The sequence below is a fragment of the Salmo trutta genome, chromosome 5 (genome assembly GCF_901001165.1).
Source record: "Salmo trutta chromosome 5, fSalTru1.1, whole genome shotgun sequence".
NCBI classification, from domain to species: Eukaryota; Metazoa; Chordata; class Actinopteri; order Salmoniformes; family Salmonidae; genus Salmo; species Salmo trutta.
Window position 1 is genome coordinate 48,589,694 of NC_042961.1, and position 19,223 is coordinate 48,608,916.

The 19,223-nt window shown below is 44.4% G+C and overlaps 2 protein-coding genes and 1 pseudogene across 2 annotated transcripts; 1 reads left to right on the forward strand and 2 right to left on the reverse strand.

The window, feature by feature from the left end:
• Positions 1-123: 123 nt before the first annotated feature.
• On the reverse strand, positions 124-10,609 carry ugt5g1 (UDP glucuronosyltransferase 5 family, polypeptide G1). The gene is made up of 2 exons (XM_029753976.1): positions 10,279-10,609; positions 124-2,339 (listed from the first exon to the last, which is right to left on the reverse strand). The coding sequence occupies exons 1-2, from the start codon at positions 10,299-10,301 to the stop codon at positions 695-697; spliced, it is 1,668 nt and encodes a 555-aa protein (XP_029609836.1). The 5' UTR covers positions 10,302-10,609; the 3' UTR covers positions 124-694.
• Positions 10,610-12,209: 1,600 nt separating this feature from the next.
• On the forward strand, positions 12,210-14,016 carry LOC115194950 (UDP-glucuronosyltransferase 2B31-like; annotated as a pseudogene).
• A 75-nt stretch (positions 14,017-14,091) lies between these two features.
• On the reverse strand, positions 14,092-19,165 carry LOC115194350 (placenta-specific gene 8 protein). The gene is made up of 4 exons (XM_029753981.1): positions 19,053-19,165; positions 18,432-18,596; positions 16,303-16,487; positions 14,092-15,256 (listed from the first exon to the last, which is right to left on the reverse strand). The coding sequence occupies exons 2-4, from the start codon at positions 18,559-18,561 to the stop codon at positions 15,029-15,031; spliced, it is 543 nt and encodes a 180-aa protein (XP_029609841.1). The 5' UTR covers positions 18,562-18,596; positions 19,053-19,165; the 3' UTR covers positions 14,092-15,028.
• Between the last annotated feature and the right edge of the window lie 58 nt (positions 19,166-19,223).

The following is a 19,223-nucleotide window of genomic DNA, read 5'->3' on the forward strand; positions in this document are numbered from 1 at the left end:
ACTGACAGGCTGAGATTACAGCCTAACAAAGAGACAGTGTAAATGCAACACACAACGTGCACCGCACACCACTCAACACTCGACAGAAAAAGGAGTGTGTAATGTCAATTGACTCTATTCGGATGACAGTAATTACATCTTTATTGAGACTTCTTACTGGGGCTTTTAGGTGGAAAAGTAGGAGTATGACATATTTTTTTCCTTTGAACAAACACATTTGTTGACTATGTACGACTGTGGTATACAGTATAGTCATAATTTACCCTAAGTTTACTTTTTAGCTCAGGCACAGGGAAAAGCTATGACTACACAATTCAAATTGTTTGAGGAGAATGGGAGTGTGAGACAATGTTGGCTAGGCTGTATTTTTAACACATGATATCATAGAAAGGAGAGTGTTATCTTTGTCATCTTGTACTTTCCCTCACCAGACTGAAATCCAGGGCACCACATTCCCTAAGGCCGGTCTGAATATAAATAACTTTTCATCAGTTTTTATTGAGTCATGTATGTACTTCCCTTTAATGTTATTATGTATTTATGGTGGACTTTGGAGTTATTTTATGAAGTTGTAAAAATGTTCTCAAGATTCGTTTGAGCAATTTTTTAAATCGTTGACAGAAAAGTGCCAATTGATGGTCAAATACGTACAACATCTAAAATACCCATCTTGGTCCATCTTTAGATTCATGTCTCACTCCAGCTTGGTCTTCCTCCTGGATCTCCTGCAGCACAGCCTGCTGCAGACATAGACTGAGGCCCAGAGAGAGGCCCCGCTGAGGGCCAGGAGCAGCGCCGCCACGTCCAGGCTGTGGTAGGAGTACCAGGGCAGGCTGTAGGCTTCAGTGCGCAGGTGGGACGCTCCACCGTTCCTCATCACGTACTCAATCCAGAAGGTGGCGCTGGCGAGCGGGGACAGGGGCGTGTCGCGGTGCAGGCCAGAGAGCTTCTGCATGTTGTGGCGGTAGGACTTATTCTCCAGCACATCCCTTAGGGCCTCCAGGAAGTCCTCTGTGGTGAGAGTGGCGGCCTCCAGCACCCGTGCCACCCCGCGCACCTGCAGCCGCAGGACGTTGTCAAACTGGTCGAAGAGGAGCGGCAGGCCCAGCACAGGGACTCCGTGGTAGATGGCCTCATACAGGCCGTTGGTGCCTCCGTGAGCCACAAAGGCGCGGGTTTTGGGGTGGCCCAGGAGGTCGTTCTGGGGGAGCCAGTCCAGTAGCAGGGTGTTGTTCCCCAGGGAAGAGGGTCTTTCTCCCAGGAACCTCCACACCACCTTGTGGGGCAGCTTGGCAAAGGCTTGGGCCACCGCTTCGGTCACCTCCTTAGGCAGGGCAGACACCAGCGTTCCCAGAGACATGACCACTACCCCGTGCTCTCCAGAGCTCTGCATGAAGGCCTCCAGGTCAGCAGGAAGTGGCTCAGCCGGACGGCACTGGAAGCCCCCCACATAGACCACGTTGGGCATGGTAGGCCGCGGGAACTCAAAGACAAAGTCCACCCGCATCAGCCACACGTCTGCTGAGCGCTGCATGGAGAGCAGGTCAGCACCAGGGGGGAAGTGACGTTTGAGCAGGTTGACGTAGAGTGGCAGGATGACCAGGTGCTCCTGGAGGAGGATGACCAGGTAACGCAGGAAGTTCTCTGTCCTCTGCAGGAGGTCCATATCATCACTGAACAGGGAGTTGTACATCGGAACATAGGAGGGCAGCGTGGGGGCGACAGTCATGTGGGCCTCGCCTGCGTTGAGCCAGCGGACATTATAAACCATGGGCATGCCCAGGTATTGGGCCAGGAGCACTCCAGCAGGGAAGGCAGGGTCGGTGAGCATCAGGTCGAATCTGGAAACCCTCAGTTTGGCGACGAGGACAGAGTCATCCAAGATGGTGGAGATCATGCAGAGTGCCTCGCCGTGAAACATCATCAACATGGCCGCCGTGTCCTTCTGCTGCTCCAGAAAACGGAGGACCGGTAACATCCTGCGGAGTTTCAGTGAGCGCTGCATCAGGATGGTGTAGAAGTCAGGACCCAGGTCCTCGCCCGCCGGAGGAGGAGCAGGGTTCACGGTGATAGAGGTGTAGACAGGGGAATTCTGGGGGATGTACCAGCTCTTGGCAGAGCGCAGCACGGTGAGGTTGTGACCTCTGGAGTGGAGCTCTCGGAGGATGACCTCCATGTTGAGCCAGTGGCTGCCATCCTCTGGGAAGACCAGGATTCTACCTCCCCCGCTGCCGTTACTGCGGCAACCCCGCACGAAGACGACGAGGAGGAGGAGGAGGCAGAGGATTCGTCGAAGGACCGCCGCTGTTCCACCGCACATGCCCATTACGTCATTGGAGCTGGGAACAAACAAGAAAATAACAACATGTTTGTTTACGATCTCAGGAAAATGTTCTCTCTTCTCTTCTCTACGATAGTATATATTATATTTAGAAAAAGTATACAATAGAAATTGTTTGATTTTCATGAGCAGTTTTAGCATACAGAATGCAAGGACTGAGAAAGAGATTACATGGTCTGACTATAAAGTAGCTTTATCGAGGTATTGTCTTTTCTGTACAAAAATAAATTCCATAGTTGACATGTCAGCCACTGCAATTGGCAGATGTCCAAATGTCCACTGGGTTATTATCTAAAGCTGTACATGCTGAATCACTAGATAAAACTGTTATGAAGGAAGGGAGGGGGTCATTTTCTGACATTGTGTGGAAACAGTATTCCCATGTTATGCTACTGTGAGAGTGAAGCTTCAAGCCACACAGTTGATGCACGATATGATGTATTCTCAACAGAGTTGTCACCACTTCGTACCACTATGGACAGATTGGTTCCCTAAGTTACCACACAATATAACTGTATGGTTGGAAACAGCCACTTTTTCAATCTGGATGAAATACAGAGATGACCCTGGGTGAACACAGTACAGTGGACCTTATCAATCAATTTCCTCCACTCCCACGATATAGACCCTCTCCATTCACTGATGCATCAGTACTGAATCAGTACATGCATTACAAATACTACATGCTTAGTAGACACAGATACTACACAGTCCATACCACAGGAGGTTGGTGGCACCTTAATTGGGGAGGGTGGGCCTGTGGTAATGGCTGGAGCAGAATAGGTGGAATATTATCCAATATGTCAATATGCCATTCCATTCGCTCCGTTCCAGCCATTATTATGAGCCGTCCTCCCCTCAGCAGCCTCCACTGGTCCACACACCCTTTAGCTTCGGCCATTTAGCTAGATCTGGGTTGCATTAATTAGGGCACACACTGCAGCAAAACATTTTGCAAAGGGAAACGAAAACAAGCGTTTCTAATTGAACAAGTCCAGATAGTACCTCCTTGTTTGAGACTGTTTTGTTGCATTTGGTGACTAATGAAAAGGACATTGGTGCAATGATATCACATCTCTGGGGCTGAAACCCTAGATAGAACCTGACACTACACTGTGGCCCCATCAGGATCTGCAGAACTGCAGTCTGGACGGGTGCAGCAGACACTGGACATGGGTGACCTGACCTGGAATGTTTATTACAGTGATGTGCAATCAGGTTATTCAGGGTAGGCTGTGGTTCCTTTGTGATAATCTAATGATTATGATTCTGGGGGTTTTATGCAAAAAATCTAAACATTTGCTAAACCTGCAACAAAACTTCAGGAAAGGCCCCAAGGTATTCACGACCCTTTCTTTCCATCCATTCAAATCCTTGACACACAGCCTTTCCTGACTCCAGTCACTGCTTTGCATGCTTTTGCTTAAACATGTTGTGTGGGTATTGCCTGGGGTAAGCTGTGCATATTTGAGCGTGTCTACATATTTTGGCGCTCGCATCCCTTGAAATGAACAAAGTTAGCTACAGTTGAAGTCAGAAGTTTACAAACACTTAGGTTGGAGTCATTAAAACTCGTTTTTCAACCAATCCACAAATTTCTTGTAAACAAACTTTTGGCAAGACGGTTTGGACATCTACTTTGTGCATGACACAAGTCATTTTTCCAAAAATTGTTTACAGAGAGATTGTTTCACTTATAATTCACTGTATTACAATTCCAGAGAGTCAAAAGTTTACATACACTAAGTTGACAGTGCCTTTAAACAGCTTGGACAATTCCAGATAATGATGTCATGGCTTTAGAAGCTTCAGATAGGCTAATTGACATCATTTGAGTCAATTGGAGGTGTACCTGTGGATGAATTTCAAGGCCTACCTTCAAACTCAGTGCCTCTTTGCTAGACCTCAGAAAAAAATGTATACCTCCACAAGTCTGGTTCATCCTTGGGAGCAATTTCCAAACGCCTGAAGGTACCACGTTCATCTGTACAAACAAATGTACGCAATTATAAACACCATGGGACCCCGCAGCCGTCATACTGCTCAGAAAGACTCTATCTGTCTCGTAGAGATGAACGTACTTTGGTGCGAAAAGTGCAAATCAATCCCAGAACAACAATAAAGGACCTTGTGAAGATGCTGGAGGAAACGGGTACAAAAGTATCTATATCCACAGTAAAATGAGTCCTATATCGACATAACCTGAAACCTCATATCCTCAGCAAGGAAGAAGCCACTGCTCCAAAGCAGCCCCAAAAAAGCCAGACTATGGTTTGCAACTGCACATGGGGACAAAGATCTTACTTTTTGGAGAAATGTCCTCTGGTCTGATGAAACAATAATAGAACTGTTTAGACAGTATGCCCATCGTTATGTTTGGAGGAAAAAGGGGGAAGATTGCAAGCCGAAGAACACCATCCCAACTGTGAAGCATGGGGGTGGCAGCATCATGTTGTGGGGGTGCTTTGCTGCAGGAGGGACTGGTGCACTTCACAAAATAGATGGCATCATGAGGAAGGAAAAATATGTGGATATATTGAAGCAACGTCTCAAGACATCAGTCAGGAAGTTAAAGCTTGGTCGCAAATGGGTCTTCCAAATGGACAATGACCCCAAGCATAGTTCCAAAGTTGTGGCAAAATGGCTTAAGGACAACAAAGTAAAGGTATTGGAGTGGCCATCACAAAGCCCTGACCTCAATCCTATAGAAAATGTGTGGGCAGAACTGAAAAAGCATGTGCGAGCAAGGAGGCCTATAAACCTGACTCAGTTACACCAGCTTTGTCAGGAGGAATGGGCCAAAATTCACCCAACTTATTGTGGGAAGCTTGTGGAAGGCTACCTGAAACGTTTGACTCAAGTTAAACAATTTAAAGGCAATGCTACCAAATGCTAATTGAGTGTATGTAAACTTCTGACCCACTGGAAATGTGATGAAAGAAATAAAAGCTGAAATAAAGAATTATCTCTACTATTATTCTGACATTTCACATTCTTAAAACAAAGTGGTGATCCTAACTGACCTAAGACAGGGAATTTTTACTTGGATTAAATGTCAGGAATTGTGAAAACTGAGTTTAAATGTATTTGGCTAACGCGTATGTAAATTTCCGATTTCAACTGTAGCTAGCAAAAACAACCTGACAAATGGATGCCTCAAATCATTTTCAAAGTTGGAATCATCATGTAATGTGCCTTTTGCAGGGTTCGAAGAGTGGAACGTCAAATATAATGAAAGTTAAGACCAGACAGAGGCAGCACACAACATACAAGACGTGGCTTTATTCATGACAGTCAAGGCAACCACCATCTCCCTCATTGCTAGCTGTCGGGCAGACGAACATTGAGTACTGCACTGTAGACTTGTTTGAAATATCATAACAAATTCATAGTTTTTATCCTGACTTTTAGACATCTTGGACATGTACTTTTGCTTTGTATATATAGTGGGAATGGTGCTTCTCCAGCCACTTTATGGGTGCCTGAGCCTTGGCTTCTACAAAATGGATGTGACTAACTGCACTACACTCATTCTACATGTGTGGCTTCCCTGCTGTGTGCATGCAGAATAAAATAATGGACATGGGCTTCTGTTGTGACTGCTGTCACTGAGAGAGAAAGACCGACGAATGGACTTAATTTAAAGGTAAAGGTAGACCTAAATGCATGTTCCTTTGCGATTTGTGGATTATGCTTCTGTTGAATCATGAAAATAGACAACATCCCTCTGAATGCATTTGATTTATCAAGCTAGAATTGCATTTTAATGAGAGACTTTTTGACGCTTTGACCTGCATTTTTTTATTATTTAAAGATTTTGATATGGAATATTTGTTCAAACCTTATTTATAATATAAAGTCCACTTGAAAAGTATTCATTTAGGTCTAACCTTCACTTTTTCCACATTTTGTTACGTTACAGCCTTGTTCTAAAATTGATTAAATAGATAAAAAATCCTCATCAATCTACACACAATACCCCATGACAAAGCAAAAATAGGTTTTTAGAAATGTTTTCAAATAAAATAAAGATGTATAAAAAAATACATTATTTACATAAGTATTCAGACCCTTTGCTATGAGACTCGAAATTGAGCTGAGGTGCATCCTGTTTCCATTTATCATCCTTGAGATATATTTACAACTTGATTGGATTCCACCTGTGGTAAATTCCACTGATTGGACATGATTTGAAAGGCACACCTCTGTCTATATAAGGTCCCAAAGTTGACAGTGCATGTCAGAGCAAAAACCAAGCCATGAGGTCAAAGGAATTGTCCGGGTACCAAAAAATGTCTGCAGCATTGAATCTTCTCCTTTCCCCCTTCTGATAACCAGATGGCGAATCGCATCTCTGCATGTCTGGCAGACATATCAGTGTGGATGAATGATCACCACCTCAAGCTGAACCTCGGCAAGATGGAGCTGCTCTTCCTCCCGGGGAAGGACTGCCCGTTCCATGATCTCGCCATCACGGTTGACAACTCCATTGTGTCCTCCTCCCAGAGTGCTAAGAGCCTTGGCGTGACCCTGGACAACACCCTGTCGTTCTCCGCTAACATCAAGGCGGATCCTGTAGGTTCATGCTCTACAACATTCGCAGAGAACGACCCTGCCTTACACAGGAAGCGGTGCAGGTCCTAATCCAGGCACTTGTCATCTCCCGTCTGGATTACTGCAACTCACTGTTGGCGGGGCTCCCTGCCTGTGCCATTAAACCCCTACAACTCATCCAGAACGCCGCAGCCCGTCTGGTGTTCAACCTTCCTAAGTTCTCTCACGTCACCCTGCTCCTCCGCACACTCCACTGGCTTCCAGTTGAAGCTCGCATCTGCTACAAGACCATGGTGCTTGCCTACAGAGCTGTGAGGGGAACGGCACCTCCGTACCTTCAGGTTCTGATCAGTCCCTACACCCAAACAAGGGCACTGCGTTCCACCTCTGGCCTGCTGGCCCCCCTACCTCTGCGGAAGCACAGTTCCCGCTCAGCCCAGTCAAAACTGTTCGCTGCTCTGGCACCCCAATGGTGAAACAAGCTCCCTTACGACGCCAGGATAGCGGAGTCAATCACCACCTTCCGGAGACACCTGAAACCCCACCTCTTTAAGGAATACCTGGGATAGGATAAAGTAATCCTTCTAACCCCCCCCTCCCCCACTTTACAATAGATGTACTATTGTAAAGTGGTTGTTCCACTGGATATCATAAGGTGAATGCACCAATTTGTAAGTTGCTCTGGATAAGAGCGTCTGCTAAATGACGTAAATCTAAATGTAATGAAGGTCCCCAAGAACACAGTGGCCTCCATCATTCATAAACAGAAGAAGTTTGGAACCACCAAGACTCTTCCTAGAGTTGGCCGCCCGGCCAAACTGAACAATCGGAGGAGAAGGGCCTTGGTCAGGGAGGTGACAAATAACCCGATTGTCACTCTGACAGAGCTCTAGAGTTCCTTTGTGGAGATGGGAGAACCTTCCAGAAGGACAACCATCTCTGCAGCACTCCACGAATCAGGCCTTTAAGGTAGAGTGGCCACACGGAAGCCACTCCTCAGTAAAATGAACATGGCAGCCCGGTTAGAGATTGCAAAAAGGCACCTAAAGGACTCTCAGACCATGAGAAACAAGATTCTTTGATCTGATGAAACCAAGATTGAACTCTTTGGCCTGAATTCTAAGCATCATATCTGGAGGAAACCTGGCACCATCCCTACGGTTAAGCATGGTCATGGCAGCATCATGCTGTGGGGATGTTTTTCAGTGGCAGGGGGAGACTAGTCAGGATCGAGGGAAAGATGAATGGAGCAAAGTACAGAGATCCTTGATGAAAACTTGCTCCAGAGCGCTCAGGACCTCATGCTGGGGCAAAGGTTCACCTTCCAACAGGACAACGACCCTAAGCAGACAGCCAAGACAATACAGGAGTGGCTTTGGGACAAGTCTCTGAATGTCCTTGAGTGGCCCAGTCAGAGCCAGGACTTGAACCAGATCGAACATCTCTGGAGAGACCTGAAAATAGCTGTGCGGTGACGTTCCTGATCCAACCTGACAGAGCTTGAGAGGATCTGCAGAGAAGAATGGGAGAAACTCCTGAAATACAGGTGTGCCAAGCTTGTAGTGTCATACCTAAGAAGACTCGAGGCTGTAATTGCTGCCAAATGTGCTTCAATAAAGTACTGAGTAAAGGGTCTGAATACTTCTGTAAATGTAATATTTAAGTTTTTAATTTTAAATTAATTTGCAAAAATGTCTAGAAACAAGTTTTTGATTTGTCATTATGTGATATTGTGTGTAGATTGATGAGGTGCAAAAAAAGATTTAATCAATTTTAAAATAAGGCTGTAACATAACAAAATGTGGAAAAAGTGAAGGGGTCTGAATACTTTCCGAATGCACTGTAAGAGTGTAAGCATATTTCACATAGAACAATTATTGTGTGTGTGTTTGTTTGCTTGCGCCGCACATTGGAATCATTGTAAATCAGTTGTGGAACGCTATGGAGTTTGCATTGCGAATTCTTCAGATGAAATGTGTCTATACATTGGTCTTTTAGTGCCACCTACCAGTTGTAACTGTGGATGATACATTGGTCGATGACTGAGCTGAGTTGACCAGTGTGGCAGAGGCCATCAGAGGCTATTGCTCGTGTATCTTGGCTACATTGGTATTTACATTTGGTGAAAATTGTTTGTCAATATCAGTTAATTATAGCCTATGTCACTCTGGTTGTTGAAGTTATATGTTGTATGGTGAACTTTGTTTATTTGTGAGTAAATCTGGCTTTGATAATAGCCAGTGCTTACCCAGCTACTGACCTCACCACGGGTCATTGGTTTATCATGTTTATCTCCTGCCCTTCCCTGCTGCAAGACATCACAGTTAGACTATAGAACACCATGTACTCAACCAAGTATCACAGATTATTGTGAAATAGACACAAATTGCTTATTGGAAATTTGTGACAGGCACATGAAAACGTATATTTTTTCATGTGTAGTACACGATTTTGTATACATTGCACAGATAAAGACATTAGGTTACTTATGACAGAAAAGATGGCTGTATAATGTGAACGTTTAGCAACCCAACGGTTGTGTGTTTGAATCTCATTACAGAAAACTTTGGCATTTTAGCTAACCCTTCCCATAACCTAACCTTAATCCTTTAACCTAACTCCTAACACTAACCTTAACCCTTTAACTACTTAGCCAGCAGGTTTCCTAACCTTAACCCCTAAACCTAACCCCAACCTTAACCCCTAACCCTAACCCCTAGCCTAGCTAACGTTACCCCCCCTAGCTTGCCTAGATAACATTAGACACCTAGCTAGCCTAGCTAACGTTAGCCACAACAAATTGAAATTTGTGTAATGTACACAAATGCATTATGAAGAAAGAAAATAGTGTAATGTTGGGATGAACATGGTCTAATACACACCAAAAGTAAACTTTTTCATGTGCCTGTCACGAATTTCAAATAAGTAATTTGTGTCTATTTCACAATAAGCTGTTGATAGTCTGTTGACGTACTGGAGGTTTACACAGGGTTTACAAATGACGTACTGGAGGTTTACACAGGGTTTACATTTACAAATGATTCCCCTCAATTCACTATATTACTTTGGACGGTTATTATGGTTATGTGTGCTTATTTCATTATCTCTAAAAGTCATGGAGCGTCCAGCCTTTTATCATATTTTATGCTAATATCCAGTTGAAAAATGATCAGTTTAAAAATGTACATATTTCCGTAAAGCAAAATGCATGCATATTGGTTTCTTTTTGAAAGATTCTTATTCAAATATTTTTTATTTCAACAATATATGGTAACTATGTGATGTTTTTGCCTGACAAGGCAATAGAAACTATGGTAATCCAAATTTACAAAACATATCGTGAGATACAATACATAGCGCGATACAATATATCTATCTCCTACCTCTTCAAGTGCACTGTCATCATATCACTGTAGCAGCAGTGTGCACGGATAGCCAGTCTCAGTCTCAGTTTCACTGAGAAGCCCAGTTAGTGTTTAGTGAAAGTCATGATAAACTCACTGTGACCTGTAACACAAAGACTGTCCCTGTCCGCTTCCTCGTCGCTTGTTAATACACGAGATCACAGATGGACTGGTTTTTATAATCAAGCATCACACCAACAAACAACCAACTAACTCCTCCTCTGAGTTAGATAAGGAAGATGAGGGAAGAATGCCGTGTTCGGACATCCTGGGGGACAGTTTGTATTCTAAGCAGCCGGGTAAAGAACATTGAGCTCCTCACCCCCCACGGTGGAAGGGATTTGTAGGGTTGCCCATTAAATAAGAATCAACTTTGAGTGTTTTGTTTATTTCACATGGAAGCCATTAGAAAGCTTTTTATGGTTTTAACTGTTTCACTAAGAACCATTGTAGAAGTGGTAGACCATAAAGATGTTTCATTTATGCAGTTACTATATCTGTAGGCCTACTGGTACCTCAAATATGTGTACACTGATTGAGGAAATGCAGTATGAAAGAAATTCAATTCCCAATTAATATTTTGTTACACTTTTACTACATCCATTCATTTTAGCATACTATATCACAATTTAGCAAGTCATAATTCAAGATCAAATTGTATGGAGGGGTATTTACTGAAGGCGTTGAACTATCACTGCTAAAGTCACAGTCAGCCATCACAGTTATCCATTTCACGTTCAATAAAGTGCAAAGTTGTAAAAATGTTGTCACGTCAAATTTGTGTCTTATGACTCACAACTCTATTTCATCATCTATACACGGCAATTACTTAAATATCTAAGGAACAATGCCTTTTCAAAGTTAAATGTCTGACTGGCAAGATGTCTAAGATGTTGCATACACAAATACCCTTTTCACTCTACTGAGCCAAGCTAAGCTGCACTGTAAGCCTACTTGCCAGGTTACGCGTCCACCATACTATAATTACTGGAAAGGACAATGTGAAAAGAACGCTGTAGACACCTTGTAGAGTCCATGCCCCAACTAATTGAGGCTGTTCTGAGGGCAAAAGGGGGTGCAACTCAATATTAGGAAGTTGTTCCTAATGTTTTGTACACTCAGTGTATCAAACCATCTGTACCTCTGTCAATGCAAATAGAATACTGCAACACTACCTTTGCACTCTGCAAAGAACAGAGCGTGTGTATGTGTGGAGTTTGGGGAAACCCAGGTTGATCTATATTCATTGTTCTACATGTAAACTTTGCAGGTCTATATTTTATATTCCATGTCATGGATCAGGATCCATGAATCCTTTCACTACTTAATATTCCAGTCCCCTGCCTCTAGCTCTCTAGCAGACTAAGCAGACCGATATGATACAATGCCCCCTCTGTAGAGCATATCCAACCTAATCGTGTTGTTCCAGGACAGTGTTATTAAGGTTCATTAAACTAAAGTTCACTACGGACTTTAGTGAAGTTGGGCTGTAATGGTATTTCAGTAGCCTGCTTTCTGAGTTTTATTAAATAATACAACACTTTCTGTTTGTTGATGCATTACCACACTTTGATAAGTATTGTAGTCTCATCTAAAGTACTAGCTCGCATTAGCTCACATGGAGCAGGTAGCCTGGTGGTTAGAGCGAAAGGTTGCTGGATCGAATCCCTGAGCTGACAAGGTAAAAATCTGTCGTACTGCCCCTGAACAAGGCAGTTAACCCACTGTTCCCCGGTAGGCTGTCATTGTAAGTAACTGACTTGCCTGGTTAAATAAATAAAACAATTTAAAAACATGAGTCACACCAGAGCTGGCTCTGGCTTACACACACGTTCTTTATTTGTTTTGTGGGATTGGACCTCCGTAATCAATTCCATATCTGTTGTATGACTTCTCCACAAACAGCTATGATGAGAAGAGTGACATCGCCTTTCTTGGCTGCCCTTTACTTCCTGCTTCTATCGCCCGGCAATGGTTACCACTGTAACGCAGGCGGTAGGAAGATCCTGGTGGTCCCGGTGGATGGCAGCCACTGGGTCAACATGGAGGTCATCCTCCATGAGCTCCACTCCCGAGGACATGACCTCACCGTGCTGCGCTCTGCCAAGAGCTGGTACATCTCGCAGAAGTTCCCTCTCTACAGCTCAATCACCGTCCTCATGCTGGAGGATGAGATGGACAAGAACTTCCACGACAAGATGCTGCAAAGGATTCTGGGAATCCGGACCCTGCCGCCCTTCCTGCAGTCCTTCCACCATCAGTACGAGATCACATCCATGCAGCCGACAGGCCACAAGATCTGCGCCAGAGAGGACGTTCTGGCGCAGATGATCCAGCGTTCATGGCGATCCAGCGTACATGGCTCGGCTCTGGTATGCTCGGTTTGACCTGGTGCTGACTGACCCTGCTCTGCCCACAGGGATCCTCCTAGCCAACTACCTCCGTCTGCTTCTGGTCTTCAACCTGCCCTGGATCAACACGGGAGAGGGTCCCTTCGCCCCCTCGCCACTGTCCTACGTCCCCATGTCGGGCAAAGAGCTCTATGACCACATGGATTTCCTCTAGAGAACCAGAAACATTTAAAAAACATTTTTTTTTATTTAACTAGGCAAGTCAGTTAAGAACAAATTCTTATTTTCAATGACGACCTAGGAACAGTGGGTTAACTGCCTTGTTCAGGGGCAGAACAACAGATTTGTACCATGTCAGCTCAGGGATTTGAACTTGCAACCTTTTGGTTACTAGCCCAACGCTCTAACCACTAGGCTACCCTGCTGCCCTTGCCACCCCCCAACTTCACTAACATGTTGCATTATGTCTATAGTGTGGTGGCGCAATATTTCTTCATTAATCATTGGTACGCCAACCTGCTCAAACGCCACTTCCCCTCTGCTGCTGACTTGCTCTCCATGCAGTGCTCAGCCGACGTGTGGTTGATGCGGGTGGACTTTGTCTTTGAGTTCCTGTGGTCCACCATGCCCAACGTGGTCTATATGGGAGGCTTCTAGTGTCGTCCGACCAGGCCGCTCCCTGCTGACCTGGAGGCCTTGGAGACCTTCATGCAGAGCACGTGGTGGTGGTGGTCATGTCTCTGGGAATGCTGGTGTCCGCCCTGCCTAAGGAGGTGACCGAGGCGGTGGCCCAAGCCTTTGACCTGCTGCCCCACAAGGTGTTGTGGAGGTTCCTGGGAGAAAGACCCTCTTCCCTGGGGAACATCACCCTACTGCTGCACTGGCTTCCCCAGAGCAACCTCCTGGGCCACCCCAAAACCTGCGTTGTGGCTCACGGAGGCACCAATGGCCTGGAAAAGGCAATCTACAACGGGTCCCTGTGCTGGGCCTGCCGCTTCTCTTAGACCAGTTTGGCAATGTCTGGAGGCTGCCACTCTCACCACAGTGGACTTCCTGGAGGCCCTAAGGGACGTCCTGGAGAATCCCTCCTACTGCCACAGAATTCAGAAGATCTTTGGCCTGTACCGCAACACGCCCCTGTCCCCTCTCGCCAGCACCACCTTCTGGTTTGAGTACGTGATGAGGAACGTCGTCCCAGCTGCACACCGAAGCCTACAGCATGTCCTGGTACTCCAACCACAACTTGGATGTGGCGACGCTGCTCCTGGCCCTCAGCGGGGCCTCTCTCTGGGCCTCAGTTTCTGTCTGCAGCAGACTGTGCTGCAGGAGCTTTGAAAGACCAAGCTGGAGTGAGCTCGTTAACTGACAGTGTCTTGATGCGTAATATATTGGTAAATTGTTTATATTGTATCATTTTCATAAGCAGACTGGAAAATACAAGTTTTGTTAAATGTTTATTGAGTTTAACTAAGAATATACACGTTTCAGGCAAAGCAACATTTCACATGAACATTATATTTGTATAATGTTCATGGTCCTAAATGCAATAGGACTATACAGTAACATATTCGACATTACATCCATGACATTAGAGATGGACTCCTCTCTTCCCTAACATACAGTAACGTCCTTTACTGTTCTGGAAAGTCAGAGGGAGGGAGGTCACAGCAGTGTAAAAATAAACGTGAGCTTTAATGATGAACATGAGTCACTGTGACTGTTAGCACAGTCCTATCAGAGAGGGCTACAGCCTTCCCCTCTCTCTCTCTCTTACTCTCCCTCTCTCACTCCCTCTCTCTCGCTCCCTCTCTCTCTCTCTCTCGCACTCCTGCTCTCTCTCTCTCTCTCCCCTCCTGATACTGGCCTTATCCACAGACATTAACAACTGTCTGGCTCTCAAGGTAACAGAAGGCTTACTTACGTCACATCGTGTGAATCGATGTGCCCTTGAGCAAGGCACTTAATCCTAAATGCTCCAGGGTCGCCGTTGATAATGGCAGACCCTGGCCGTGACCGCACTCTCAGAGGGTGTCTCAGGGGGAGTTGGGATATGCAAAAAATACATTTCCAATTCACACATGTATACAATACACACCTGCACATGTGAAATAAAACAAATGTAGGCACCCACCAAATGTTCATTATTATATAACAATCTGCATTGGGTGATTGACATAGTTAAAAGAGTAGATACTTACATTTCACAGCTATCCTTGTGTACAGTAAATGCTGGAATTGTGCAAGACTTTACATGAATTCCAATGCCTCAAGTCTTATACGTCTATACATTGTGCGTCACCTCCATTACATCACCTCTATGAAATCACCACCAGAGGGCGTGGCTAACCCAGTGAGGTTTGTGTGTCTTGGGTCAAAGGTTACATGAATCTAGTGCTCAAGATGGCCTGAGGGGCAGAGGTGATCATAGGCTGAGATGTGATGACCCCAGGCTGGGAGGCCATCAACATGGGCTGACCGGGCAGCATGGTGGGCTGGGTGTTGATGACGGTGAAGGTCTGTCTGCGTCTCTTGATCTCTCTGGCCATCTGGCACCAGGAGCAGACGTTGCAGAAGGTGGAGTACACACAGTCCGCCATCATGTCACCCTGAACACACATGTAGACAGGATTATGATCCCAAAATTCCATGTTTTCTAGAAATCCCAGTTTGTATGATTCTTGGATTTCTTGCTTATTCCTGCCTGATTCTGGGAATGTTCCACCCATGATTTTGTTTTTACTTGTAATGAGGTATCAGCAGAGGTTTCAAACCTGGGATACTGTATGATTACATCGACTACTGGGCTGTTGTATTAACTGGACAGAAGCTCTCAGGAGGCTGAAGAAATTTGGCTTGGCACTTAAAACCCTCACAATTTTTTACAGATGCACAATTGAGAGTATCCTGTCGGGCTGTATCACCGCCTGGTACGGCAACTGCACCACCCGCAACCGCAGGGCTCTCCAGAGGGTGGTGCGGTCTGTCCAACGCATCACCGGGGGCAAACTACCTGCCCTCCAGGACACCTACAGTACCCGATGTCACAGGAAGGCCAAAAAGATCATCAAGGACAACAACCACCCGAGCCACTGCCTGTTCACCCCGATATCATCCAGAAGGCGAGGTCAGTACAGGTGCATCAAAGTGGGGACCGAGGGACTGAAAAACAGCTTTTATCTCAAGGTCAGATTGTTAAATAGCTATCACTAACACATTATAGGCTGCTGCCCTATATAAATAGACCTGAAATCACTGGCCACTTTAATAATGTTTATATATTTAGCATTACTCATCTCATATGTATATACTGTATTCTATCCTATTCTTCTGTATCTTAATCTATGCCGCTCTGACATTGCTCGCCCAAATATTTATATATTCTTAATTCCATTCCTTTACTTTAGATTTGTGTGTATTGTTTGATATTACTTGTTAGATATTACCTCACTTTTGGAGCCAGAAACACAAGCATTTCGCTACACCCGCAATAACATCTGCTAAACACCTGTGTATGTGACAAATATTTGTATTTTTTTTTATTTGCTGTGTTGTGTGTACGGCCTCACGTTTACACAGTCTGTAGGCCTACTCTAACAGTCTTCCTTGTCTAGTTTCTTTATTCAGGTGTTCAGATTGACATTCGTTAACCCACCTGAATGCCATAGCGGTTACGTACAGCCACCCTCATGGACATGGACACAGGAGGAGTGCAGGTTGGCAACCCTACCAGCTGGGCGGAGGACCATAAGACATCCAGCATGGGGAGACAGAAACACTCTCCAAACTCTGAGGTGGTGGTGCAGGCGAAACAGGGGAAGCAGCAGTAGGCAAAACAGCCTGATCATAGGGTCGCAAAGCGCAGGTCAGGGAAGAGATCTGTTAACACTGATTACGACACTTATCTCACTCACTTTGATTAGTGGCTAGTAACGCTGTCAGTCAGGTCCATATGTATTTGGACAGTGACACAATTTGCATCATTTTGGCTCTGCACGTCACCACAATGAATTTGAAAGGAAACAATAGATGTGTTTTAAGTGTAGACTTTCATCTTTAATTTAAGGGTTTGTCAAATTTATTGTATGAACCGTGTAGGAATTAGAACTATTTTTATACATAGCCCCCCAATTTTAGGGTCTCAAAAGTAATTGGACAAACTAACATAATCATAAAAGAAATTGTGAGTTTTAATACTTGGTTGGAAATCCCTAGCAGTCAATGACTGCCTGAAGTCTGGAACCAATAGAAATCACTTGATGCTGTTTCTTCCCTGGCGATGCTCTGCCAGGCCTTTACTGCAGTGGTCAGTTCCTGCTTGTTATTGGGGCATTTTGCCTTCAATTTTGCCTTCAGCAAGTGAAATGCATGCTTAATTGGATTCAGGTCAGGTGATTGAATTGGTCATTGCAGAACATTCCACTTCTTTGCCTTAAACAAGTATTGGGTTGCTTTCACAGTATGCTTCGGGTCATTGTCCATCTGCACGGTGAAGTGCCGTCCAATTAGTTTTGAAGCATTTGGCTGAATCTGAGCAGATAATGTAGCCCTAACCACTTCAGAATTCATCCTGCTGCTTTTGTCAGCAGTCACATCATCAATAAATACAAAGGAACCAGTTCCATTGGCAGCCATACATGCCCACGCCATAATATTACCTCCACCATGCTTCACAGATACGGTGGTATGCTTCGGATCATGAGCAGTTCCTTCCCTTCTCCATAACTCTTCTCTTCCCATCATTCTGGTACAAGTTGATCTTTGTTTCATCTGTCCATAGGATGATTTTCCATAACTATACAGGCTTTTTTAGATGTTTTTTTGACAAACTCTAATCTAGTCTTCCTGTTTTTGAGGCTTACCAATGGTTTACATCTTGTGATAAACCCTCTATTTACTAGTCTTCTCTTATTGTTGACTTTGACACAGATACGCCTACCTCCTGAAGGGTGTTCTGGATCTGGCCAACTGAAGGGGTTTCTCTTCACAAGGGAAACATTTTTCGTCATCCACCACAGTTGTTTTCCGTGGTCTTCCAGGCCTTTTGGTGTTCCTGAGCTCACCTGTGCGTTCTTTCTTTTTAAGAACGTACCAAATGGTTGATTTGGCCACACCTACTGTTTTTGCTATTTCTATGATGGTTTTGTTTTTCATCCTAATGATATCTTGCTTCACTGGCAGTGACAGCTCTTTGGACTTCATATTGAGGGTTAACAGCAACAGATTCCAAATGCAAATGCCACACAACTCTAGACCTTTTATCTGCTTACTTGTAAATCAACTAATGAGGGAATAACACACACCTGGCCATGGAACAGCTGAGCAGCCATTTGTCCAATTACTTTTGGTCCCTTAAAAAGGGGGGACCACAAATAAAAAGTGCTGTAATTCCTACACCGTTCACCCGATTTGGATGTAAATACCCTCAGATTAAAGCTGAAAGTATGCACTTTCATCTCACATTCATTATCTAATTTCAACTCCAATATGCTGTGGTAGACAGCTAAAATAATAATAACTTGGACTATGTCCAAATATTTATGGACCCGACTGTATGGGCTATAATACTCCATTGATGTCTCAAAATATTCCAAACACGGTGTAAGTCAAAACGGAACAATGTAATGTATAACATATGTGCTTTTTATAAAACAATGTTTTAATAAGGTATTTCCGAAATACACAATGTAAATGAATAGTGAACTCTGAATTCAAATTTTTGCAGAGAAATGTGAATGATTCACTGAACACTGGATAAATGGACAAACAAATAGACAGACTCACAGACTTGCAAGTCGTCGAAGCAGTCACAAATGCCAGTGCTCCACTGGTTAGAGTGGACAGCTATGAAAGCTGGTGTCTGGGGCTGAGGAGGCTGAGAATGTTGGTTGTTGATTATCACACTCGTTGCCATGGTGACTGGCCGGCCACTCGACTAAGGACGAAGAACTTGAACAAAAAGCAACAACAAACATCAACGGATTGTTACTTTTTCCTAACTTTTGGCTCTATCTGCCTCCCCAATGCCAACTTGCTGAAATCAAATATGAAATACCCCCCCCCCCCCCGCCCCCCCCACATCTTTCACCTGGCTTCGAAATGCACTTTAATAGCTCTGCACTTCCTTCTATTCTAAGTGGCTAATTCACATCTTACAAGTGGAGCCCCTTCAATCATCACTAACAACCAATAGGCTACTGTGTGCACTCTGGTACTGTTTATTTCCAAACTGTAGTCTATAGAGTATTCACCATTAACCTGATGTTAAAACGTTTAAGTCTATGTAGTCTACGTATAAGTCTCCCCATCAAATACAAATCATTGCAGCCTATAATTCTAGTAGTGGGGTATGTTCAGTCTAAGTCCTGTTTTATTGAATTATGACTCTTAATAAAATATACTCACCTGAAATGGACAGCTCTGCCTGGCTGTATCCAGGTTTGTGATAGGTATCTCCGGACCAGAGGTGGCGTTAAAAACCATATCATTCAGGAACTAGAACAGTCACTATTTGCATGTGTGTGGTTTGCATAAGATTCAACACCTTCACCAAAGATCAGTGACATACAGTATCCT